This window comes from Lichenostomus cassidix, chromosome 1, assembly GCF_008360975.1.
Source record: "Lichenostomus cassidix isolate B80296 chromosome 1, HeHo_3.0, whole genome shotgun sequence".
Taxonomy (NCBI): domain Eukaryota; kingdom Metazoa; phylum Chordata; class Aves; order Passeriformes; family Meliphagidae; genus Lichenostomus; species Lichenostomus cassidix.
In genome coordinates, this window is record NC_139479.1 from 24308112 (window position 1) to 24333642 (window position 25531).

Sequence of the window (25531 nt, forward strand, 5' to 3'; positions counted from 1 at the left end):
TTATAGCTGTAAGGCAAAAAGTGTTCCTTATGGAAATTCTTACAGATTCTTGGTATTCATCTTCACTTATCAACTTCCTTCAACTTTCTCAGCTTTTTTGTGGAGTTGTGAAAGTTTCCCACTGAGGAAGTCCTAATGAACTTAAAGCATATTGATATGTCTGGGTTTTGTTAGTTCCCTTCTCAGGAATCCAAAGGATTTTTGGGCTGTGTTTTGAGAACTGATGTGTTAAATTAGCATTTAACAGACAAAACAACTGAGGTGTTCCAGCTGAGTGCCCTCAAAATGCTATTTCAGAAGGGTGATATTTGTCCTGCTACTGTAATAATGTGGTGCTGCATTCTAAGTATGAAATCCAATTACTTTCCCTGTCGTGCAAGAGGGGTAACCCATACTTTGGAGTTCCTGCATCTCTTAAGCTGTAGAAAAATTATATTGGGTAAAGATAATTTCTGCAGTAGCTACCTTGTCCCAACAAATGTTTGGAAAGCTGTTCTGATGATAATCAATCACAAAAACTAACAGGATGCATTGGCTGGCAGAGAATAGAACTGCATTTTGATGTTGAAGGCTGCTCAGATTAATGTAGCAGGAAATCTTCAAACCTCATTATTTCATAGGGGGGGAAAAAAGGAAAAAGGCTTTTAAAACAACAAATTGTCTTGCCTTGCACATGGACTTCTGGTTCCATCTAAACTAGTGGTAGAGGCACCTCTAGATTTCTATTGACAGTGAACAATTTGACACGACTTTGACTGAGTCACTCAAGGAGAAGATTTGCTGTGGAGCTTTACCTTTAAGAAAATATTGCCATGTTAAGCTTGAACAGTTAAATTTTTTCAATAGTGTTATTTCTACGTTGAACTCTTGAGTAGTTTAAAGTAGTCACTTTTCACAGATACATGACAGTGGCATCTTTCCTACTGTACACTGGACTGAAATTGTACTGAAGTTATGCTGTTAATTCTGTGTTTTATTTTCAATTGTGCGCTGTTGAAAGGGGTAAATGAAATTTTTTCATATATTTATATAGATATATATGTAGATATAGATACATATGTATATGTACAAATACCAAAGTTTTCAAGATGTTTTCTATGAATTAATATTCTATCTCTCGATTTCTTTGATTAAATAATGAAATAATATGCTTATGGAATTCTATATTTATATATAAACTTGAATATATAGGGATTTTTCAGTACAATGACGGCTTTAGAATGAGAGTCCCCACACTTCAAAACACATTCTGTACAACTTCAGATGCTCAGAAAATTTCTTGAATGTGTGGGTGGTTACTTAGAATTCAGTTTTTTCTATGCAATTCAAAATAGTATTTGTCTTTTTAAACTGTTACTTTTGTTCAATGAAGTTTGATTTTTAAAATGGTATGGTTAAGAGAATTTTAAAAGCTGAACTTTGGACTCAACTGAACTGTACTGATTTACAAAGGCTTTTCTATATTAAGAAGCATGACCATGTTTAAAATTCTGTTTTTCCCATTGATTCTAGGTACAGCTGCTTTAGAAGAAGATGCTCAAATTCTTAAAGTCATTGAAGCATATTGCACAAGTGCCAAAACACGTCAAACACTAAATTCAAGTAAGTTAGAAAGTACTGAAATGGGTAGAAATGGCTAACTAAAAGACAAGCAAGATAGTTTATAAAAAATAAAAAAAAAGAGTGCTGTATATTCTCAGGCCTTTGCAAATAGCAAGTTGGACCTGTAATTAATAATAACCTGTTTCTGGTTTAACATCAATGCCAGGTGTTTATCTATGGGATGCCAAGACCATGGTTATAGACTATTATTTTTTTAGTATTTCAAAACAATCCGAACCAACAAAAACCCAAAAGTGACTACTTGTCATGGTTTAAAATTGTATTAAACCTACACCAATGAATAAGAGGTGTCTGAACTGAATGTGACAGCTAATCAGTATACTTTTGGATAAATTTCAAGGAGCTGGTAAGTAGGATGAATGAAGAAGTCATCGTAATTTTGGAGGACTGTATTTTTGTTTTGTTCTATTCAACAAAGACTTTCTCTGTGGAAAAATAACCTAGACCTATAAAATTTTCTTTCATTTTATTGCCACTAGTTGTTTTTAGTATTAATTACAGATTTTAACCCCGTCTCATAATTTCAGGAGAAGTTGTTTTCAGATATTTGTGTTGCTTAAAGCCATTTTTAGTTTCTCAGATCAATACCTAGCATAATGAAAACCTGTAACGTGCCACTGGGGTCCTACTTCATTTAATCCAAATCAAGGTTGCCATGTGGAGTTCCTCTGTATTGTAAGTAAAACATTGCTCAAAGCAGGGGAGTCCACCAGCATGTGTTCCATTTACACAAGGAAGGAGAAAATGCTGTTGCGTTTGTTCCTTTTTGCTCTGTTGAATACAGATTTAATTTGGAGATCGTTGGAACACAGTATAATGATCTTAAAGTACTTGGCTGGTTTTCCTGGAGCTAGAAGACTGGGCATCGTAACTTCTCATCCACTAAAGCTATTTAAATTCTGCAGTATTAATCACTGTCACTGCTGTCTGCAGTGCTCTGGGCCTGTTTTGCTTCCAGGCAAAAGCACTTCTTACTGCTCAAAATGCAATTGCAGACTTAGTTCTTGCATTTTCCTGATACGTGTCCAGTTGCTATTGTCAGCTTGAAAAAAAAGCAGCTGCCTTGTATTCTTATGTAACTTACAATGGGAATATGGCAGTTGTATTAGACTAAAAAATTCTCAATTAACAGCAAAAGCCTTAATTTTCATTTTTCTGTCTTGATAAACTGTAGATCTCCATGATCATGAAATTAGCTACTATTACTATTTTTTATTAATGCTAATCTTTTTTATAGCCCTACAGTCATTACAGTAGTGTGTTTAATTGGATAAAGGGAATGAATGAGTTCAAAGTTCTGAAGATATACTGTTGTTCCAAACAAAATCAAATGAGATTATTGCCATTTAAACACCTCAACTATGATCTGTTATTTCCAAGGATAACATGACAAGAAATGGTTGAGAAAACATTTGCACTTGCACAGTAGTGTGTGTGTGTGCAGATATGAAATGGATATGTTTTTTTTTGCTTGCCTATTTTTCCTTTCTATGTATATTTAAGAAATATACATAGTGTTGTGGGTATCATTGCATACATCAGAAGTCAGCAGCTTTTATTTGCTCTTAATTGCAGCAAGAAACAATTTTTTTTTGTTGATTAGACACACAGCTGCTTTGTTTGGAAAGAATAGTGTTGTCTGCTAAGACTAGGTCCATTTGAAGACTGGAATTGAAAATGGGGAAGGAACCAATAAAGCTGGAATCGCTTCTGTTGGAGCAGTAGTCAGTGTAGAATAATAGAAAAAGAGAGTTGCCTGTCATCTGTGAAGTATGCTGGTTTTTTACATTCTCCATTCTTACCTCCGTGTTAATATTCTGCCTGTCCCTCACAGCACTCACTGGGCAATTTCCCTACCTGCACCTTAATCTGCTGCTTTTGGCAGTGCCAGTACAGCAGAGCTATGGCACCAGTGCAAACTGGTAAGGGGTGGCATTAGAAGTAGCACAGTAGCTTTTTATCAGTTGCTTGTGTGGGAAAGAAGTGGGGTTTAGTTTGGGTAGATAGATGGAAATGAAAGAGCAAAGTTTGACTTTCTTGTGTTTCTTGACCACTGAACTTATTTTGTATTTCTGCTTCAAATGAGGACTTAATCTTCTGCAATATCATGTGTATGGTGGCTCATAACATGGCCACTTACATGGCTTCAGTACTTGGATATTGCCAGGCCTTGAAAAATAGAAAAACTGTCCTTACTATGTTTGACCAGCTACCCTAGAGATAAAAAAATTATTTTAATGGGGAGATGGACTCAGAGGTGTGTAGGGAGAGGTGCGTGAGGAGTCAGAATGGGCTGGGCTCTGTCACTGTTAGCCTCTTGGCCCTTGTTCTGAGAGTGAATTTACCATATGGTTTAACAAATAACAAGGGGTATGGGCACAGAAAAAAATGTACTTTGACAGTCCCCTTCAGTGGGTGCAAGATGTTGCTGCTGATTTAGAAATCAGCAGCCCTGCTCTGCATGAGAACCTTTGCTTTTTTTTTTCCCCCTGCATTTTCCTCTTCACGGTGGTGACACAAGCACTTCTGTTGGCTGTCTTGTGAGCTGGTGAGAAAATTACCTGCTTGAAAACACTAACCCTACAAGAAATTTTTTCATCTGAAGCTGTTTCCTGACCTGGCTCATGAAGCAGCTGCACAAAAGACTGTGTCATTGCAAGGGAGGGAAAGGATGAGGTACAGATACATGATGGGGAAGGGGCTGTTGCTTTTCACATTGGTGCTCGATCATGCTGGCTTACTGTGTTTGTTAATTGCTCTGTGCCCAGTCAAATCCTCCCCAGACCAGAACTGACTCTGTATTTCAAAAGAACCTAACTTCCTCTTCAAAAAAAAAATCTACTTTCAAACAATATTTTGTTACTCAAAATTCTTAACTGAGACTGCCTAGAAACTTAAACACTTCAAAATTGTATTGTAACCTTTCAAACATTATTATGTGCTGAGTGTAATTTATACCTAAACCCCAAACAAATTTGAAAAAAAAAAAAGAAAAAACCCAACTTTGGTGCCTTTTTAACAATATTTTCTCTTTTCCTTCTCTTCCCATCACCTTTTTGCTTTTATTTCATGTGTTTGGTTGTGGCTATTCCTTACGTTCTCCTCCTCATCCCACCTCTGCCTATCCACATCCACCATTTCATTTCACCCATACATCCTTAGCATGGCAAGGCACTGACCTGATGCATAATCACGTCTTGGCTGATGATGACCAATCAAGTCTAGACTCCTTGGGTCGTCGCAGTAGTCTTTCTCGTTTGGAGCCTTCAGACCTCTCAGAAGACTCTGACTATGACAGTATATGGACAGCCCATAGTTACAGAATGGGGTCTACATCTCGTAAGAGCTGTTGCTCATATATCTCTCACCAGAACTAATGCACTTCTGAGCTTTTTCTTAACAAATGCTTGTTGTATCACAGCCTGCTTTTCTTAGATGTTTTCTTGCTGTTCCTTGTCTCTTTAATGTGATATTTTAACAACTTCTGAGGGAGCTCCTGAAACTTCAGTTATACCTGGTGGAAGGCTCTATTGTCAATTCAATACACGTACAAATAAGTAATTCTAAAAAGTGTATATCCTGTTTAGGATGATACTTCTTGAGGGTTTTTTTAACTGACAGATGTTAATTTGTAGCTCTGAATGGTCTTTTTTTTTTCCTTTTGACTTGGTCAGTGTAGTAACAGGTCCTTTATTTTCTTCTTTTTTTTTTTAATTTTGGATACAGCACATTTTTATATTTTGTACTGAAACCATACTGGTTTGAGAGCTGAGTGCCAGCTATATGGAAATACCTTAGTGGTAGTGGTTGGATTTTCTACATATTATTAACAAAATACAAAGCTGGTAGAGTAAGAAAAATACAGCTTAAAAATAAGCAGTACAAGAGCTGTAAAATCATTCAGATATTCATGTATCTGGCCTATTTGTTTGGAAGAGCATTTGCTAATCCATAAAAAAAATCTGGTTTTATATTGCTGTCTTTTGCTCATTGCTTAAAACGTTTATATGAAGGACCTCACTGCTCTTTCCCCACCCCAGTCTGGCAATTGTCATGAAAACCTGGCAGTCCATGCTCATTACATGCAGTGTTTTGGTACTCTCATGTTACCTGTGCCATACTGTCACTTTACTGTATGCAGTAGTGTGGCAGAAAGCAGGGTTTAGATGTTTACTTGCCTGTTAAAATACACAACTGTCAACTCTCAATTGACCATTCTTCTTGAAAAGACGAGATGAAAATGGCTCCCCTGATGGAGGCTCCAGTGTTCAGCATCTGAAACTCTAGGTACAACTGTGATCAAATTGGCTTGTTTGAAGTTCTGAATAATAGAATGCTTGGCTTTTGGGTTGTACTGTTTGGAGCATGTCTGTGACAGATTTTATTGTGTCTTGTAACTTCTCTCATAAGCAGGTTTGTTTTCAGCAGCAGCTCTCCACTTACAGTCGTGTTGGCTTTTTCAGAGAACTGTGACATGCTGTGCACAGCTAAAGGTCTCAAACCTGCACCTGGGGCACTGCTGGGGGTGAAGTGTGTGTGTGTGTGTTCTGTCTTGTTGCTAAAGTAATTGGCATCAAAACAAAAATGGCATGTTTTCCAAATCTTTGTAAGCATTAGGCAAAAGTATGATGAAAGTGATGAAAGGACAGAAACAGTTCTCAGTTTTGCCAGGGTTCCTAAGTGCAGCACCCTTATCCCTTTTCACGTAAGCATGTTCTCCAGTGTTCAGATACTACTCTGTGAACAAGTTCAGAGTAATCATGATGCAATTTAACTGCAGCCTGGGAGCTTGATCACACTGTTTAAAAGATAATCAATACCTTTCTGCAGGTTACATGATCAGAAAATTGTAATTGCTAGACGTGCATGATTCCTGAAGATGGTCAGTGTGGAGAAGATGTTTCAAGGCAGTTCACGTCTTCAATTTACATTCAGTCTTGTTTGATCCTCTGCATTATCCTCTCTCACTGTTGTTGGCATTTGATAACGGGACTAACAAAAGCAGTAGTGCTTACCAAGGAGGATTTTTCAGGGGTGTATTTTGCTACTGGTCATATATTAATGTAACGCCTAGGAACTTCTGTATGTTGAACCTTTTTCAAATGGAGGAGTCTTGCTTAGAGAAATAAGTATATGTACTCCATATCATTCCACAGCACATTTGTAACCCACTTCACTCCCTTCTTCCTTTCAGTCAGTTTTTTTGTTTTGTTTCTTTAACATAAATGGAAAGTATGGATTGTTTTTTGCCCTGTTTCTTATGCTGTGGTGTTCTAGTTGAATAATGTTTACTGCACTGGATAAATGATTCCTTTATGTCTGTTTCATGTTATATAGTGTAAATACGAGTTTGTAATACAGTTGTTGCACTTGAACTTTCCTTATCACACCAAGTTTTGTTATCCAGATCCGAAGATTTTGACTTTCTATGCACCAAAGCTTTGACAGTTTACCACCATTAATTATTGTAGCATTTAATTTAAGTACTCTCGTAATTGGGATCTCTCATATTGTGTATTCTCATATTAATATCACAACACATTTAAAACCGTTCTGTATGTTCAGGCTGTAAGCTGTTGTGAACTGATCAGGAGTATTAATGCAAAATGCTTGAAACAAACAAAAAAAAAAAAGGCAAATGTGGAAATGGTGGTATTCAGTCCAAAGGTTCAGTGTTTCTATTTTTGTGGAACTTTAGTCATGGTAATAACAGTACCTTATGTTTATGCAATTCTGTAAATTGTATGTGTACAGTTACAAATACACTGGAAGGATGGAGAACCTGAATTGGAAGGTAGGTTCAAGCCATTGTCAGGCCCTCTTCACATGGCTTATGCAGTGTTTCCATAAGTTAGTTCTTATCATAAACTGAAGCCAACCAATATTAACTGGGTGTTTTGCGTAATCTTGCCAAAACACAGTAATGTGTATATAGTGACGTAAAACATAGAAAGAATAATATATATTGTGCACTTCATTTGTGAATGGGAGAAGCCATCTTTAGTAGGTGACTGCCTTTTGAAAATGCAAAATGGATGTATATCTGAATGTTTCATTGTACTGTACAGTATGCATATTGTTTGTGGTTGCATATATTAAGTGTTTTGTTTTATATAAAAAGGACATCTGTTATGTACAGTTGAAATAAATTTTGCATTTGCTAGACTGTGACTTTAATATTTAATTATTACACAGGGGGAAAGGACAGCATAACTTGTAGACTAACACATCCTCTTCTCCCCACGCGTCCTTTCTCTTCCTCCCTTCTTCCCAGAAGAATCAAATGCTGATGTGAAAGGCCTTTTTTGACATAAGCATGTAATCTTTGTTTAATGTAGTTGACATCTACAGGAAATCCAATGTAATGTGAAGTATGTGTTCTTCTATATCCTCTTTTTAAAAAAATAATTTCAGAGACATTGCCGTCTATAGGTTGTTTCTCTGTTGCCTCCCTCTCCTGTTACATTGATTTTATTTTCTTTTGGTTTTTTGGGTTTTTTTTTGGTTGGTATATTCTCAGTAAAAGCACAGGCTGAATTATTGGAACAATCTAAAACCTATTTCTGCAGGTCCTGTTGCCAGAGAGAAATTTTATGACTATACTATGGGTGCATATAACCTTATGTGTTTTCATGATTTAATATTACAACATTTTTCTTTTTAAGGCAAAAGTTATCTTTAGTGTTTCTGCTTAAAAGACGTTCATATGTGAGTGAATTTAAACAAATCAATAAGCTAATAGACACACTAAAATATTAACATCAGAATAAATTTAAAAATCACTTTTCTCTATTAAAAGGTCGCAACATTGTTTTGCTATGATTGTGGCAACTCTAGTCCTGCTGCTATCTGGTTGGAAGTTTTTGTATTGGTTAGTGAAATACAGGAAATTTAGTGGGATAGCTCTTTCCAAATGTTGTCTTAGAATTCTCCCACTTCTTCAGATGGTTTATCAGTCTTTTCAAACTATTCTGTTCTTACATAACTAACTCTTACATATGAAGTTGTATTTTGGTCCGCGTTAACTGTTTTCATTTTATTCATTTAAGCATACTGCTGTAAACTGCTTAAATCAGTCACCTCAGTCATGTGGGGTTTTTTCATGTTTGTGTATCTCTGTTAGTTAAAGAAAAAACAACTTCATGCCCAAGCCTTTTTTTATTATTCCCATGAGTTTGCAAACAATGGTGTATTTTATACGGTGAACTAAAATTTACATGGTATTTGGATTTCTGTTTTCTATACAGAGATATTAAAGGGTATCCTTTTGATTTTTGCAGATTGTTTTTTCCAATTTTAAATCTTAACACATGCAGAGTTGGAGAGCACCATTTTTAGGATTCTTTCTATTAGGACCTCATGAAAAATTTATTTAGAAGGAGAAGGTTAATTTGGCAGGTCTGCTCATCCACTTTATCATCTTTAATATAACAAATGCAGTGAAACACCAGATGTTTAAAATGACAAGTAATTTTTTTTGTCTCACATTTGGTTCAGTAGGAAATGTATGGTCTGTACATGCCAGTGGTTAATGGTAGATCTAAACAGTTAATGTATGCCACACTTGTTTTTTCAGTGGCAAGTCATGCTTCTTTCTTTGAAACTCAAGCAAATTTAATTTCTCAGAGCTTCTTAGCTTGTGAAGTTGGTGAAAAACAGTATTGCATTTTTACAAGTATTTTTTCAAATTTTTGACCTTTATCCCTGCCTTCTTCCCCTCCTTAACCTCTGCTAATCACAGTAAAGGTGTGAAGAAAACAGCAATACTTAAAAGCTGTGCAACACATTCTTTGCTCGTGGCCTCAGATTATGCTGTGCACTTCTTGGAATTACTCATCAGCACACATCTGGCTTCCATGCCTTAGATTAGGACACTCATAGTCTTCTATGACTATGAGCCTTCTCCTCCCATTAGCCAGCTGGAGGAAGCTGCTCTTGGTTGACTGGGGAGAGCTGGCTTTTAACTGAATCCCTGAAGTTAGCTACTTTAGGCAGGTCATGTGAAAACCCACCTTCATTTTACTGTTGACTTAAATGGTTCCTGGACAGACAAGGTGTTTGAACATAGGCAGAGATTTAATATGCAGTTAAGGTGAAAAGGTATCTGAATTTCATTCCCCTTTTCTTACTTTCTTCCTGCAAAACTTCTGCACTCCCTTCATATTTGTCTGCTAAATGATTCAAAACAATGGACCAGACTGCTTACCAGTACAGCTCTTTCTGAAGCCTGGCTTCTGTCAGGAACCAGGATGGTGCCCTGTGAAAATAGCATGGTGCCCAGGGAAATTGTGGATGCCCCATCCTTGGAAGTGCTCAAGGCCCATTTGGATGGAACAACATGGTCTAGTGGAAGGTGTCCCTGCTCAGGTCAGGGGGGTTGGAATGAGATGATCCTTAAGGTCCCTTCCAACCTGGGACTCTGTATCAACAATTTTGTAGGATATCAAGCTCCTTTTGGGGAGAGTGAATGAAAGGCTGAGGTTGTGATTTAGGCTTGCAAACAGACATCAGCGAGAACCTCTGTATCATGCAATTTCTGCTATAGTATCTTCCTGGTTTGGTATTAAGGCTGTACTCTAGGGCTAGGATTGACATTCTACCTGTTTGAGGCAGGTATAAAGTGAACTTCTGTTACTAAGTCTTCCAACCATGTAAATACCCAAACAGATTTCAGCTTTCCTTATTTCTAGAAATGCTCAGAACTGCTTGCTTGTTATTGACTGATTGATTTGGCTGGAAAGGAGATCAGACACTGAAAACCAAAAGCAGGGGGCTGTTACAGGCCTGTTCTTGTATTTCAGGTGTTCTACCACATTATGTAGGGGGTATTGCTAAGGCCTGTAGCCTGGTCTGAATGCCAGGTGGGCTGTGTTGTTACAGGCTTTACTCTGGAGATTAAATTTGCTAAACCTATAATTTAGGGTATGGTATTGTCAAGAAGCATTGTATTTCTTTATTCTCCACTCTAGGGCTGAGATACTGATATTGAATAGATAAGTTTGTTTTTTTTGATGGAACTTAATTTATGGAAACTTAGTTGCATCTTGATTGTAGTGGTCAGTTGTTTGCTTTAATTATTCAACAGACTTCTAAACAGTGGGGTCATTCTTCCAAGACCCTGGATTTAAGAGTTCCCGGTTGAGAAGTTACAGCATTTTACTTGGCCTTAATATTTGTTTGCTAATGTTGAAGTAATTGTTTGGGTTTGTCAAACATTCTTCCTTGTCCCATCCACCTTACTTCCTTCAATACTGCTCACCCCCACCCCCCCAAAAAAAAAAATCCTCAAAACTAAATGAAACCCTGTTTTGTGTAGCTTGAGGTGGGGGTGTCCATCTTTAAAAGAAACCAAACTAACCCAAAAAACAGCAACAAATCCCCACACAGAAAACCCCAACAAACTAACCAGCTAGTACTTGTGGTTATATTGTCTCAGGGTGAATTAGGCAGTTGTTTGAGGTCAATTTAAATACAGTTGCTTGGCCTTTTTGACTTGGAATAGGGTCTTGTAATAAAATCCAGTGTGAAAGTTGGATGCTTAGGATTGAGGAATGGCAGATACGGCAAACTAAAGTAACTAAGTATTCCACCATATTTCATGAAAATGTGGAGGATGTCTCAAAGGTGTTTAGGATTATCTGAGCTACAGGAGCTGCCTAGACTGTCCTTTTGGTATTAATTCAGTGGGAAGTGCCCACTGTACTGTAGCACAACCCTCTCTTCATGTCCTAAAGCTTTAGCTTTTGCAGAGGGAAAGAGTTACACAGAGGATAGGCATAAAGAACCTGGTGAAGGCACAAGGTGCAATTTAGGCAATATTGCTGAGTGCCAGTGATGAGATGACTCTGCTTGAAGTTACTTCCACATGTGTAATTGTGAGTAAATGTGTCTTAAAAATAAAGAAAAGCTGCTGGCATAAATGGTGCAGCAAAGCAGGATTTTGAAATAGCTTCCTTTTGTCTTTAGAACTTGACACCTCATGTCTGATGTTGCTGTGCACATACTCAGGATGGCAGGATCCTTTGTGGCAGGATAGATGTGCTGTGTGTTCTTACCTTTGATACTCAGCAAGTGCTTGTGGAGTTTAGGAAGAATAATCTGTGACAATAAAGCCCACCAAAGCTCACAAAACCCAAGACAAGATCAAAAAGAAAGTGTACATAAGGGTTTTTGCATGAGTACAAGCCATAAGAGCAGCAAGAGTTCTGACATACAAGAAAGAGTTGTATGACCAAGGGTTTTGGAGCAATGAAGATGAGAGTGAAACTTGTGTTCCTCAGTAGTTACTGTCCTGTGGCACAGGAAGGTCAGTGTTCCCAGCAGCAGTTTTTCCATTGTGTGTGTTTGTGCAGCATGAGGTCTCCTTGTGTGTATAATGTTGGTGAACTGCTTTGTGTGTCTCAGCAGTGTTGTGTGCTGTGCTCTGCTGTGCATTCATCAGGATATGCTGCTGTAGACATCTGCTTTACATGCATGTGTGTGCATAACTGGACAGCTGGGACATTTTTGTTTTCAAGCTGTCTCCTCTGCGCTATTTGTGCTTTGCAAGGACCACTGTTTCCCTGCCCAGGCAGACAGTTGCAGCTCTATACAAAGTGAAAGATAATGTGGGCTCCATTTGGGTGGAGAGAGTCATGGGTGAGAAGCATGTGGCAGTTCTCTCCCCTTGGTCAGTGTCTCCCTTGGCCTGGGCTGAGCTTTGCTGCACATCAGTACAGAGATCCAAAATGCAGTGAGCTGGTAGCAGCTGTTGCTAGTCAAATCCTAATACAGCATTTAATTCAGTTCTGTGTTACCTGCAAGGCTAAAATAGCAGAGCAGAAAGCAATTAACTGAAGTAAACATAAGACAGCTTTTTACAGTTAGAGGTTGACAGTGCAAACAGGGAAATGTCCTTGAGCTCCCTACAGAGTTTGGATGTGTCTGTTTTATAGGTTGTTCCTCCTGGAAAATAAGTGGGAGTGGAAGTGTATTAATCCTTAAAAGATTTCTTCACTCCGTAAGAAGAACCTACAGCTTTCAAGGACAAGATTCTTTCTCAAATCTTCCATTATCTCTATGATTGTAAAAAGAATACAGAATACTGATACATTAGATCTTTAGTGTGAGCTTACGGAAGCTGTTTTCCTCATTAAAGACATTTTTCATTGCTTGCTAAAATAGTTAAAATAGCTAAACATGTAAAGCTATGGTATGGTCCCTACAAGCTCACTGTTCAGAACTCAAGGCTGCAGCTGTTTGGGAAGTTGGTATTTTGTAATGAATGTGATTTATTCAACTTTGTTTATATTATGCATTTTACCCCCAACCATAAAAGAAAAGTGCTGTTATCACAAAGCAGCTGTTCAGCAATTAATTTCTCTGGGCAGGCATTTGCTCTGTAGTACCAAGTTATCAGTTGGAACTGTATGAGACTTAAGAAAGTCCTGGTTAATGAAAGTTCTCTACAATGAATTGGTAGGCAGGTGCACCTTGTTTGTTAAAACCTATGTCTTAGTTAAAAAATATAAGAACTTTAATGCTTAATCTGCAGTGTTTGAATTCTGAACAAATGCTTAGACACGAATTTGTTTACAGACTTCTTAAAAAAAACCCAGCCTTGTCATTTGTTGCAGCCTAATTAAATAATATTTATAGAATACAAACTGTATGTACTTATGGGTGAATGCACATTTCTGAGCTGTAGATTTTTCTAGTCAAAACTACTTTTTTATAATCTTTATGTTTTATCTTGATGTTATAAATTGTAATATGTGGAAAAAGGTCTGAAGTTATTGGAATGTTTTGAGGTTTTTATAATCAAACCATGAAGTGCTTTTTAAAACATCTGTTAAATACAAAGAATGTATTTCATTTGTAGGAATGTATTATAGGATAAAAAAGCTATCTGTAAGAGTATTTGTATGTATATGTGTGCACACACACACACAAGTGTGATGCTTCAAGTGTTTCAGGGAAAAGAGTTTTTACTTCTTTTTCATTAATTGCTGTGTCATTTGATACCACTATTCTGCTCCTCACTGACAGAGTAATGGGTTTAGAGCAGAATTGTTTCTTTAATTTGTATCAGTGTGAGCTCAGAATCTGTCCTTGTGGCTTAAATAGTTATTACTTAAACACAGCTATGTCTTTCTCAGTCTGCTCTGGGGAATTTGCACACCTTTTACGGATGGTTGAATAGTGCACTATTCCTTGAACAGTGTTTCATCCTCGTCAATGACTTGGAAGTTATGTCTGCAGTGTCAGACAACTTTTTGTTGTTGTAAGGTTGTGGTTTCAAAAGTAAAAAACCTGTCAGTAACTTGTTTGTAGAGGGAAGGGGGAAATGAGAAGTGGTATACCTTGGTCATGGGGATGTATCATGCAGTGAATGAAAGAATAATCTTTAAAACGCCCAAGTGGTATTTGTGAGTTGCTCATTTTGTGATTTATTTTTACAACAGGTTCCCGTAAAGAATCAGCTCCTCAAGTCCTGCTTCCAGAAGAAGAAAAAATTATTGTAGAAGAAACTAAAAGTAATGGTCAGACTGTTATAGAAGAGAAGTAAGAAAATGTTTAATGAATGATGAATTAAAGTAGTAAACTTTGCATTCTTCTTCCTCCTCCTGTCTCCCATTATAGTAGGGTGTATATGGTATGTTTGTAGTTGGAACAGAGCTGTTTGGAGTATGCTGCCAGTCCTTTAAGTGCAGTTGGCCTTCATTTAAATGTCTGATTTCTTTGCATATGCTGTGCAACTTATTCCACCCATGCCAAGAAGTGATGTGCTTCACTTACAAGTAATTTTTCCAAGTGCTGTTGGATTTCAGTATTAAATTGGTGTCATCCTTCTAGTTAGCACAGGGCATCGTTTTACTGTTTTGGTAAAGTGTATGCTGGCAATGAAACTTCAGTTCTGTTGTAGAAAACTGTAATACAGAAACCAGTATAGGTCCATAAGTGCTTGAGAGATGTTTCTTGTCACAGAAGCTGGTAACAAGTCCTTGCCTTACTGAATATAAACTGGGATAAGAGTGAGGATTTGTTTAAACACAGCTTTGAAATTACCTATTAGCTGTGGGGTAGGGGGTGTTTTTTATTTAATTGCATTTCATTTAACAGTTTTGTCTAATAATAGATTTAGATGTGTATTTCTGAAAACTCTTGTTACAGATCGTCTTCTTCTTTCATTTTAGAAGCCTTGTTGACACAGTATATGCATTAAAGGATGAAGTACAGGAGTTAAGACAGGTTGGTAACTTGTTCTATTTATAGCAACGTGGAGAAGGAAAAGATGGAAGGCTTATTATTAAAATAAATATGGCTTACAAGTTGATTTTGACAGTCATGAACTTGAATTTTGGACTATGTTTACTTTTAAAAGTAAAACATAATTTGCCAAAAAGCACTCCCTGTTGTTGTCATTAGTCCTTTGAGAATAGCATTGAGTATTGTTTCTCTGAAGTGAATTACTTAGCTATTCTTGGATGTTGAAACTTGTGAAATGGTGTAAGTGTTAAGCAGATACAGTTGTGCTGTCTCACCAGCAAAATAGGCTTACAGAGACTGAGAAATCATAGTTGCTTGAGAGTGCTAATAAAGGCCTAAATAGATCCAGATATTTATAGTTCTAAAATGATACAATCTTACAGTAACCTGAATACCTCTTATGAATCAATTCTTAAAACTGCTCATTTCCAGAGACAAGAGTCCTTTTCAGTGCCTATCACATAGGCTTTTTTTTTTTAAATGAGGGTTTCAGGTTAGCTCTGGGTGCATTTTTGTCACTTGTTCTAAGTAACCACCACGAATAAATAAAAATATCTTTTTATCAGGACACAGCTTGTTAATGGTGCTGCATGTAGTCTTTGCTGAATGTATAGGCAAAAAAAGCATTGGATTTTCTTCACTCTCCAAGTGTGAATTTGCTTACCAGTATGACTCAGGAAGTTGGGTAAAATCTCCTGTGTTGATGTGAAAACTCCTTTGTATTCAAATTTCTTCAGCGTTGAGGTTATAAATTTGAATTCTTTGCCCACCTATAAGCATGCCCAGTATTTCGAAGGATGTCATGCATATTCCTTGAAATAGGACAGTAGATGTGTTGCATACTTAATTCTGCTGTGTTCAGCATATAAGGAGTAAGTATCCCAGGTTAGATGTGGGTTTGACAGTCTTTTTAAAAATACAGTTCACATAATAAAAGCAGCAATAATAGCCCACTAATACTCCTGTGGCCTTCTGCTTTTATACAAAGAATAAATGTGCATCCTCCCTGAGGCTCTGCACAGCTCCATGACCCTTAAACAAAAAGTCCACTTCTCCTGAGCTTCTTGCATCAGCTCTTTTCTGGTGCCTCTCCAAATGGATGTTCTCTGTAATCTTACATCTTCCAAAGCCAAGTCATATTAAAGCCTGATTTCATTTTCTTATATATCAGGAATTCAGGAATCTCAGCTTAGGAGCATTTGTTGGTCCACTGCTGTGTTACTGCCAACCAGAGAAGTGGCAGAAATAATCTCTGAGCTGGCAAGGGCTTTATGGATGAAGGCTCTCTGGGAGTACATAGTGTCCTGGTTGGTGTAGACACCAGACTGCAAAGTGGGATCCTTCCTGTAGCAGCTTCCTTAGGTTATTTGTAGCTGTTGTTCCACAGGCTCTACACTTAAATAGTATGGTACTGACTTGTCATACTTCATGACTTAAGTCTGTACCTACATAAAATAATGAGCTTTCTGAGTTTATTGACAGACTTGAGGAGGGAATGGAGTTAATGAGGTGACAGACTGTGGTTGTGTATGTAGACTAGGGAACAAGAAACTGGAAAGCATTACCGTGGAAAGGTCAATGGCAAGTTGAACATGAGTCAGCAGTGCCCTGGCAGCCAGGAGGGCTAACCCTGTCCTGGGGGACATCAGGCACAGCATGGCCAGCCAGGCAAGGGAGGGGATTGTCCTGCTCTGCTCTGCTCTGCTCTGGGGAGCCTCACCTTGAGTGCTGGGGGCAGTTTTGGGTGTCACAATGCAAAAGAGATATTGAACTATTAGAGAGTGTCCAAAGGAGAGCCATGAGGATGGTGAAGGGCGTTGAGGGGAAGCTGTCTGAGATCACTTTGTTTGTTCAGCCTGGAGAAGAGCAGACTGAGGGGAGACCTCGTTGTGGTCTACAACTTCCTCGTGAGGGGAAGAGGAGGAGTGGGTATTGATCTCTTTTGGTGACCAGTGTCAGGACTTGAGGAAACAGTATGAAGCTGAGTCAAGGGAGGTTTATGTTGGATATCAGGAAAAGATTTTTCACCCAGAGGGTGGCTGGGCACTGGAAGAGGCTCCCTAGGGAAGTGGTCACAGCACCAAGCCTGTCTGAATTCAGGAAGCATTTGGACAGTGCTCTCAGGCACAGGATGGGATTCTTGGGTGTCCTGTGCAGGGTCAGGAGTTGGACTTAATGATCCTGATGTGTCCCATCTATAACTCACCTTGCATTCTATGATTTTATGTTCCCATCCTATTTCTAGAAATAGCTGTAAGTTACACCTAATGGGAGTCCAGTTGGACCCTTGGATTGAAGCTTGTGTTTGTTAAACACCGTTAGACTTGTCTTGGGGCCTTATTTCAATATTCTTTTATCTTCTGGTTGCTTTTCTACTGTTTCCCCCATTGCCTTGATCTGTACAGGATTAAATAATGTAAGCATTCCCGTGGATTGGTCCCTGACATCCTTAGGGTCCTGTTGTTCATTTATTTCAATATTGCCTGATGGCACTAAATAGTGAGAACTCACTTGTTAATGTACATGTGGAGAGATGGTGTTCCTTGAAATTCAGACTTCTCTTAGACTGCTGGTAGTCATTAGTCTAGTTTAAAATTTAGTCCCAAAACACTTTTCAGAAAACATAATGGTTTTCAGGATACTCCTTTCAACTATTTACATTCCTAATGAAGCAAGTTAATTTGCATCAAGCTTTAAGAAGCTTTTTGGAGATTGAAACCAGTTAAAATCACAGGAGGCTCTTATAAGGGATATTTAGTCTGCTTATTGCTCCATTTCCCTTCTCCATTAGCAACAAATATATTCTACTCCTCATTGATGAGATTTGAGCAGAAGAATTCAGGATTAGTCGCCATCTGTTACTGGCATTTTATGTATAAAGGCCCCCTAAGTACAAACAGGAACTTGCTCAGTTTACATTTGGGGGCTTCTGTTGCAGTGTGAAATAACTGTGTGTAACTTGCAAAGATTTAATAGAAACTTTGCTTTTGAACATCTAATATGAATTTTATTGGAAGGAGCATTTAAAATCTGTAATTGACAAGTGTGTGTGTGTGTGTGTGTGTAGTCAGATCTGTTAAAAGCCCCCAAAACAAACCAGTAATATCTCTGTCTCTGTTAAACAGGATAACAAAAAGATGAAGAAATCATTAGAAGAGGAGCAAAGAGCTCGCAAGGACTTGGAGAAGCTTGTTAGAAAACTTCTAAAGAATATGAATGATCCATCTTGGGATGAAACCAACTTATAACCACTCTTTTTTTTTCCCTTCTTCTTTCTATTGAAAGACCAGTTGTAAAACTGAACTGGGAAGCCTTCTGACATTAGTCAGTGTTGCATCAGGAGCACTATAAAACAGGATTTAACTGGATCTAGCGATTTCTTGCTCTGAATATACAGAAAGAGTCAAGCCATTTACTGAAGCAATCTGTACTTTAAGAATGGAGACCATGGATCCTGAACTCTACTAAACTTAATTTGTTTGCATCCAAATTACCTCATTTTGCAGAAAGTGCAGCACCTGACTAAAAGTCCATGTTTTTCAGTGGCTTTTTAATTAAATATATATTTTTCATGTAAATAGCTGTAATTTAGAATACGTATGTGATTGATGTATCAGGGCTGATATGTTGGGGTTTTTTTCTCTTATTATTCTAATGGTCACAAGTGTTAGAAATGATGGCAGTACTGTCTTACCGAAGAAAGGTCAGAGTTCTTTGTGGATAATTATGAATTAATTCCAAATTACCCACTCACCACACACGCAAATTTAAACCCCTATTTTTCCTATTTACCACTATATTTAAATCCTTTACTGTTACTTGCTACTTCAAACAGTTTACAGTTCCTTAAGAACAGTATTAAAATACAGGAAATTGTTTATTGACAGTAGAAACAATTTTTAACCAATCTAATGCCCACAATTTACGTTCACATACACTTGTTTGACAGACTAATCTTGTGTTTTGGCCACCAAAAGACTCATGTACTTGCCTGCTTTTTATTACTGTGATTTTTAGGTGTTTATGTACTACATTTTCTATTGTTGTGCTTAAACATACAGCTGGCTGATAACAGATTATACAGTTTGTTAAAGAAATCAATCTAATCCAGAATTTTGTGAATAAATTGTTGCTATTTATATTTTATGGTCACAGCAATTAAATTTTAGCTAACCTTTGTGCATAAGACACATGGGCTAGGCCAGACTTCATTCAGAGCTTTGTTTTTATACCACTATATAAGACTCTCTGTTTGGAGTTCCCATACTGTGGAAGCAGTCAGTCCTTTCCCTCCCTGTTTTCTTTGCATGTTGCTGATTTCTGTCCTGCTAGGATTTAAATGGAAAGAAATCTGGAAATAAGGTTTTTTTTTTTTAATTGTACTGTAATTCATAATTTGCACTGCTGACAGATTTGAAAATATATAAAGGAACATTAATTCCCTAGTCTGATAGGTGCAATTACTGCAGTTTCTTGTATTTAAAATAGGAGATGATACATCACTGTAAATGATGACCTTCAGATGGAGCACTTAATGAGCTTTAATGGAATTAGTATTTTGTTTTCATGGATTTCATCAAACTTCAGATTTGACTCCAGACAGTGCAGCTTTCTGAGGGGTTTGTCTTCATTTGAGTCAGAAGTGCAGGTATAACACAGACTTGAGTCACACCTGTTGTCATCCTGATTTTTTACTGCCCTTTAACTCCTGCTAAATGTAATGCTCAGACTTGAGTAAATGTTTGTATGAGCTTTAGTGAGTTGGAGCCAGGATGATTTGGGTTGTAAGAATTGTTGTACATGTTTTGAATCTAATGAAAAATCTATTTTTAAAGCTATCCACTTTTTTCAGCTAAGAACAGCTTTTTAAAAATAGGAAATAACGATTACATACTTGATTACATACTTGAGAAACATTTCTGTGGGAATGGAAGCTTCATAATCTGAGTAGATAAGTTGTCTGTTTTAGAAAGCTGAATATATTTGTAGGTGTCTTGTATTCCTGCAATTTAAAAATGTTTTCCTTTAAATCTAAATGGGGGAGAAAAAGAAAAACATCTATGTTACCAGAGTTATATATATTCACAGAACATCAAATTCCTTAATTCTTGATACCAGAATCTTTCCTTGATGTTTGTGGTTGCACAAAAATGTGGACTGACATTATATTTATCTTTGCATTTAGAAAATACTCTTGCTAAAAGCTAACTGATACAAACCCCTGCAAATGCATACTATCTTGGCCAAATTTAGACTTGGCAATGCCAATATAATTAGAAGTTTGCTACCATTTTCACTTTCTGACATCCAGCGTATTTTCAGAGTGATTTTTAATTTTCAATTGACCATATGTGAAAGGACATTCCAGAGGAAGAAGCATAAAAGGAAAACATTAACCTTAGCACTATTTAGCAAATTTTAACTCAGGAACAACTTCCATCATAATAATCTGTTTTACATTATATTGTGAAGAGTGGTGTTGCTGTGTAAATTTGCTGACTCTTAGAACCTGTGATATTCTGATTTGTGACAGTACCCCTGTACTGACATCTAGTGAACATGCCTTAAACAGTGGGACGAAGCAGTTGTTAAATATGACCAGGACTTAGGGACTGATTTTATTCAAGGTGGATTGGGATGACTAATTTTTGCACAAACAAAAAAATTGAAAAGGGGGCAAAAAAAAGAAAAACCAGCCTAATGTCGGTAGCTTTTGTCTCTAGTGCAGAGAGCAGCTTCCAGCTTTTGGGAACCAAGGAGTATCTATACTTTTTTTCCGTTGACAATTTGTTACAGTGTATATAGAGTGTAAATGTCACCGTGGACCTTCTGAATTGTTGGAAACTTTATATAAGCATGGATAAATGGGGCACTGTTTATTTAACCTATTAAAGGGTTGTTTGTTTGCTCTCATCATTTAGGGATGAGGAGATGAAGCCATTTCTTATCCTATAGATGTGAAGCACTTTCAGTTCTGAACTGTCCAAAATGTAGCATAACATTTCTCTGTACTTACTGATGTATGTGTGTTTGTCTTACCATGTCATGACATCTTCGAGTAACTGACTGCTTTTGTATAAACCTTCTTAATGCCTATCATTTAGGGAATTTAGAGTGTCTGTTTACAGTGTCTGTGGAGAACTCTAGCTTAGATGTCACAATAATATCCTGGTATCCACTACTAAAGCATTTATGCTACATTGTAATTAAACCATGATTTTCCCCCCTACCCTATGAAGTGTTACATTTCGTCTAATGTGTGGGCTATGAGATAAAGAAGGGAAGTTGCTTCAGTTTTTCTTGCCTTCCATATAAATATCCACCTATCCAATTTAGTAGTTGCTTTACTATCTTGAAAGAGCTTTTTCATGGTCTTTTATAATAGTAAATTGATGCCTTGAAAACAAAGCAAGGGTTGTTTAGAAGGGTGAGGAGGAGGATCTTTGTCTTGCACTGGGAAATGTTAACTTTCTTTGGCAACCTGACCTGCTCAGGTAATGTAAGAAATGGAGGAGATCAAAGAGAGAAGATAGTGAAAGGGAAGAAAGCAAGAAACACTAGAAACTGCATAAATTGAGTAAAATAGGTCTACATACATGATTTATCTGAATAGACAGAAATTTGTGATGTGTGTGTCATAAAGACTTTATGTGGTTAGTGCTGCCTGAAATAGGGGAGAGGGATGATTTTTATGGTAGCAGAATTGTCCATATAGCTTTGTGCCAGATGATGGGATGGGTTAAGGAAAGTACAGGGAGTTACTTGTTTGAAAAGATGATTTCAGTCTTTGGACAAGGCATTTGAAGGGATTAGTAACATTTTAGGTGTGTGAAATGATATATTTATTGCAGCTTAGTTTAGTAAGGAGATATACTTAGAGGACTTTAGTGGTTTGTAAGTATTCTCAGAAGTCTCACCTTCCAACTTTTCTCAGGGGTCATCACTATAAAGATGGGTACTTTACACAATATGGAAATAGTCATTTACTTGTCACCTGAAGTGTTTTGGGGATTTTTCTTTTTGAATGTTTTTTATTGTCGTGGGTTTACCATGGCTGGCTGCCAGACCCTCACCCAGCTGCTCTTACTCCTCTCCCTCAGCAGGAGACGGGGGAGGGAATAGGATGGAAAACCTTGTGTGTTGAGATAAAAACCACTGATTTCTTGTCATTAACAAACACCTTTCCCTTACATAGGCTGAACTTGACTCTTCCATTTCTGATGTCCCTGTCTTTCCCTCTGCTCCCACCCAGCAGCGCAGGGGTGTGGGAATGAGGGTTTTGGTCTGTCTATAACAAGTCCTCTTTCCTGCTCCCCCTTCATGCTTTTCCCTGCTCCGGTGTTTGTCTTCTCCATGGCTTGCAGTCCTTCCAGTTCATCCTGGGCTACATTTCTGCTAAGGTCACTATGGGCTGCAGATTCCTTCAGTGCATCTGCTGCAGTGTGGAGCCCTCCATGGGCTGCAGGGGAAAACTTGCTTCACTGTGGTGGTCTCCACAGGCTTCAGGGGAGCTTTCTCCAGCACCTGTGGCACCTTGTTCCTCTCCTTCTCTAACCTGGGTGTTCACAGAACTTATTGGTGCACTTTTCCCTCACTGCTGCACTCTAAAATGTGTATTTCTGGTGGACTGCTGTTCTGTGTGAGGCTTAGCTGTGTCCTGCTTGTTCAAGGGGTGTCTCAGTTATATCCTATTGGAGCTGCTACACCTACCACAACAGAAATTCAGGTGCAGAACCTGCTGTTACACACTTGCAGTGGGCACCTTTGCTTGCTGTGATGGGTCATGAGAAAGGAAAAGAAGGAGCCTGTAGCACTTAATTATGGGAATGAGAGGCCTAAAATTGTCAAAGGCGGTGTGGGTTAATGTGTGTGTATCTGTAGGTACTCTATGAACCCCACGGTGCTGATGCTGAAGGGTCCCAGAAAGGTTTGCACTTTGCAGAAATGCTGAGATGAAATTTGAGATTAATTTGCTGTGCAAAGCATGCATCATCATTTGGAAAAGGGATGTAGGCTTGTCATATTTTACCTTTTGTGCTCTGCACTTGAGCTTTCTCTTTAATACACATGAATCAAATACTGTCTTGGAAGGGGAACTGAGCCTGGATTTGGAACTAAATTAACCTCCTGAGCTCTCCATTAATTTGAGTGGCTGCCTTAAAACCACTGTCCAGGCCTGAATCTAATTCTTGTGTCGTTATGAGGAAATGAGGGCTACAGTTCAGCAAGTTACTATGAATAGCTACAACTCTGGTGCCAATTACTTAGTGTAGGTCTTCACAGTCCAAAATTTGCTCAGGTGCTCCCATTAATTTGTGCACATTCTCACTGATCTCATTCCCTTTCTCTTTTGAGCATGCACAGGCTGTCCTTTATGCATGGCAGAGCTCCCTTCTGTGATATTCTTTTCCCCAAGAACTGTCTTGAGCAGCCATGAGTCTGTCCCATCCCCCATTTGTCTGTGCATGCCATGTACACCTGCAGGAATGTCTGCTGGCTTCCCAATACCATGGCAGTGCTAACCAGCTGTCAGAGACTGAAATTTCATGCCTCAAACATTGATATAAGTTTTGCTCATTATAACAAAAACTGTTTAAAGAAACTACAACCAAAGAAGCCTCCCTTGAAGATGCCTGACTGGGACTTTGGGCTGAAAGTCAAACTGCTGAGATTAGAATAAAGGAAGCCTATTGTTCAGTCATCTCAGGCTGAGGGAAAGGAATGCATCCACAAAGGCCAAACCTCAGCTGCACTGAGGGTCATCCCTGGCTGAGTTTGGGGTGGGGGAAGAGCACAGCTCACAGAAGCCAGGTTTACACAGACTTCTGCCCCAGCCCAGGGGGGAGGAGGAAGTTTGGGGTGCATGGTGGAACCTCTGGTCAGAGGCAATAAACACTCATTCTCCTTACACAAACTGGCCCCTCTGTGGAACCCCCAACCCCACAGGCCACATCCACAGGACTTTCAGGTGAGAGGCAGCTCAGGGGGAGTCACAATCCGTCAAAGATCCCCCAAAGTGCTCCCCAGAGGCCTGGCACCACAGGACTGCAGGTGATGCAAGCAGAGTGTGCTGCAAGGGACTGCCCCCTCCCCTGGGGGGGACATGCCTGGACATTGCCCCTGGCCTGACAGTATATTAACCCACGGCATTCTGTGCTTTTGTGGGGGGACCACCACCACCAAGAAGACCAGCTGGAGAGGATCAATGCAACATCATTGGGATCCACGGATGGTGATATTTTCTTTATTTTGTCTCTGTCACTCTCTGTCTCCCCCACATCTTTTCCTACTACTTTTTTCTCTTCTCTGTCTCCAATATTTACTGTCAAATAAAATCCGTGCTGTTGACTGGCATATGGTCTCGTTTGCACCCCTATTCAGGCAGAGGTATTTCCAAAGAACCTTAATAATTGGTTCATAACACCAGACTAGGCAAGGAAGGCCCTGTGCACATTTTGCTGAATCCAAAACTTAGCACTGTACAAGCTACTATGAAGAAAATGAACTCTATCCCAGTTGAAACCAGGACAAACCTTTTGCTAATGTCCATTCTGCTATCATGTGTAGGCCTGGTGAGATTCCCCAAGCAATTAATTTTTTTTCTTAGTGTATTGCTCAGGCTTTGCTAGCCATCTCATGTCAGTCAAGCAGCCTATGATAGCTGTGTGGAGCAGACACAGATGAACAAAACAGAAATAGCATGTTTTTGCAGTATTTTTCCAGCAGGGGACTGTGTTAGCTTCTGCTTTGTCAGAAACTACTCAGTTTCCCTGAATTTTTTAGTATTTGTGCTTTTGTATGCTTTTATAACCAAATGGAGTTAGATTTTTGTATATTTTGGAGCCGCTTTTCAAGCTCCAGGAAGTACAGTCTGTTAACTGCTTGTCCTGTAGTACAAAGGTAGACAGTCATAGCTGAAAGTGCTCATGTAGCATTTGACCTAGCTGTGCCCATGGGATTTGTGTGGGGTTTTTAGCACTTCCCCATGGCACATGTGTCTCATCATAGCATCCATACATTCAGCATCACAAGGGCTCTTTCAGCATAATGTAGTGTGGAGGTAACACAGGATCAAGTTTGTTGTCAGCCAGAGCTAAGCAAGTAATTTGGCTGTGGTCACTAACTCCTTTAATCTCTGGCCTTGCCCTACAGCAGGCACAATTTCAGAGGAACTGAGAAAAATCCACTGCTACAAGACTGATTGTACCAGTTCTAACCCATGATATCTCCATTCTGAGACTGAATTGAGAAAATACTGGGATGATGCAATGCCTGTTCCATTCACAGCACTCAGTTTCATCACTGCTGGGAATTCATGATACAGTTCTGTTAACAGTGCTGGGAAGGGGAAAGAGCAGTGCATTAAGGGAACATGGTAACTACCTTGGGCTTGAAGATAAGCATTTCAAAATAAAGATTCATAAAAGTGCCCTGCCCTTTTAGGGCCACCAGATTTTCAGCAGGATTTCTGCCACAGCATCCATACATGGTTCCATGTTCCACTGTCTGTCTCATCTGTACTTGTCAGGTCCCTGCTGAGCCTTCTTTCTTCAGTCTAACAAATTGCAGCTCCCTCAGCCCGTCCTATGATTCACTCTCCAGACCCCTCACCAGCTCCCTTCCCCTTCTCTGGCCATGCTCCAGCACCTCAAAGTCCTTC

At 38.6% G+C, this 25531-nt stretch overlaps 1 protein-coding gene across 6 annotated transcripts in view; it reads left to right on the forward strand.

The window, feature by feature from the left end:
- ARHGEF7 (Rho guanine nucleotide exchange factor 7) overlaps positions 1–21105 on the forward strand; it is a 118284-nt gene extending 97179 nt beyond the window's left edge. For 2 of the 6 annotated variants that reach the window (XM_085053029.1, XM_085053048.1), the window contains exons 18-22: positions 1513–1602; positions 4786–4962; positions 14067–14166; positions 14799–14853; positions 17997–21105. In XM_085053029.1, coding sequence (XP_084909155.1) covers positions 1513–1602; positions 4786–4962; positions 14067–14166; positions 14799–14853; positions 17997–18119 — 545 coding nt within the window. In that variant the 3' untranslated portion in view covers positions 18120–21105. Of the gene's footprint in view, positions 1–1512; positions 1603–4785; positions 4963–6453; positions 7789–14066; positions 14167–14775; positions 14854–17996 lie in introns of those variants that run through there. The other 4 variants (XM_085053034.1, XM_085053056.1, XM_085053041.1 and 1 more) reach the window with 4 other exon arrangements.
- Positions 21106–25531: the final 4426 nt, after the last annotated feature.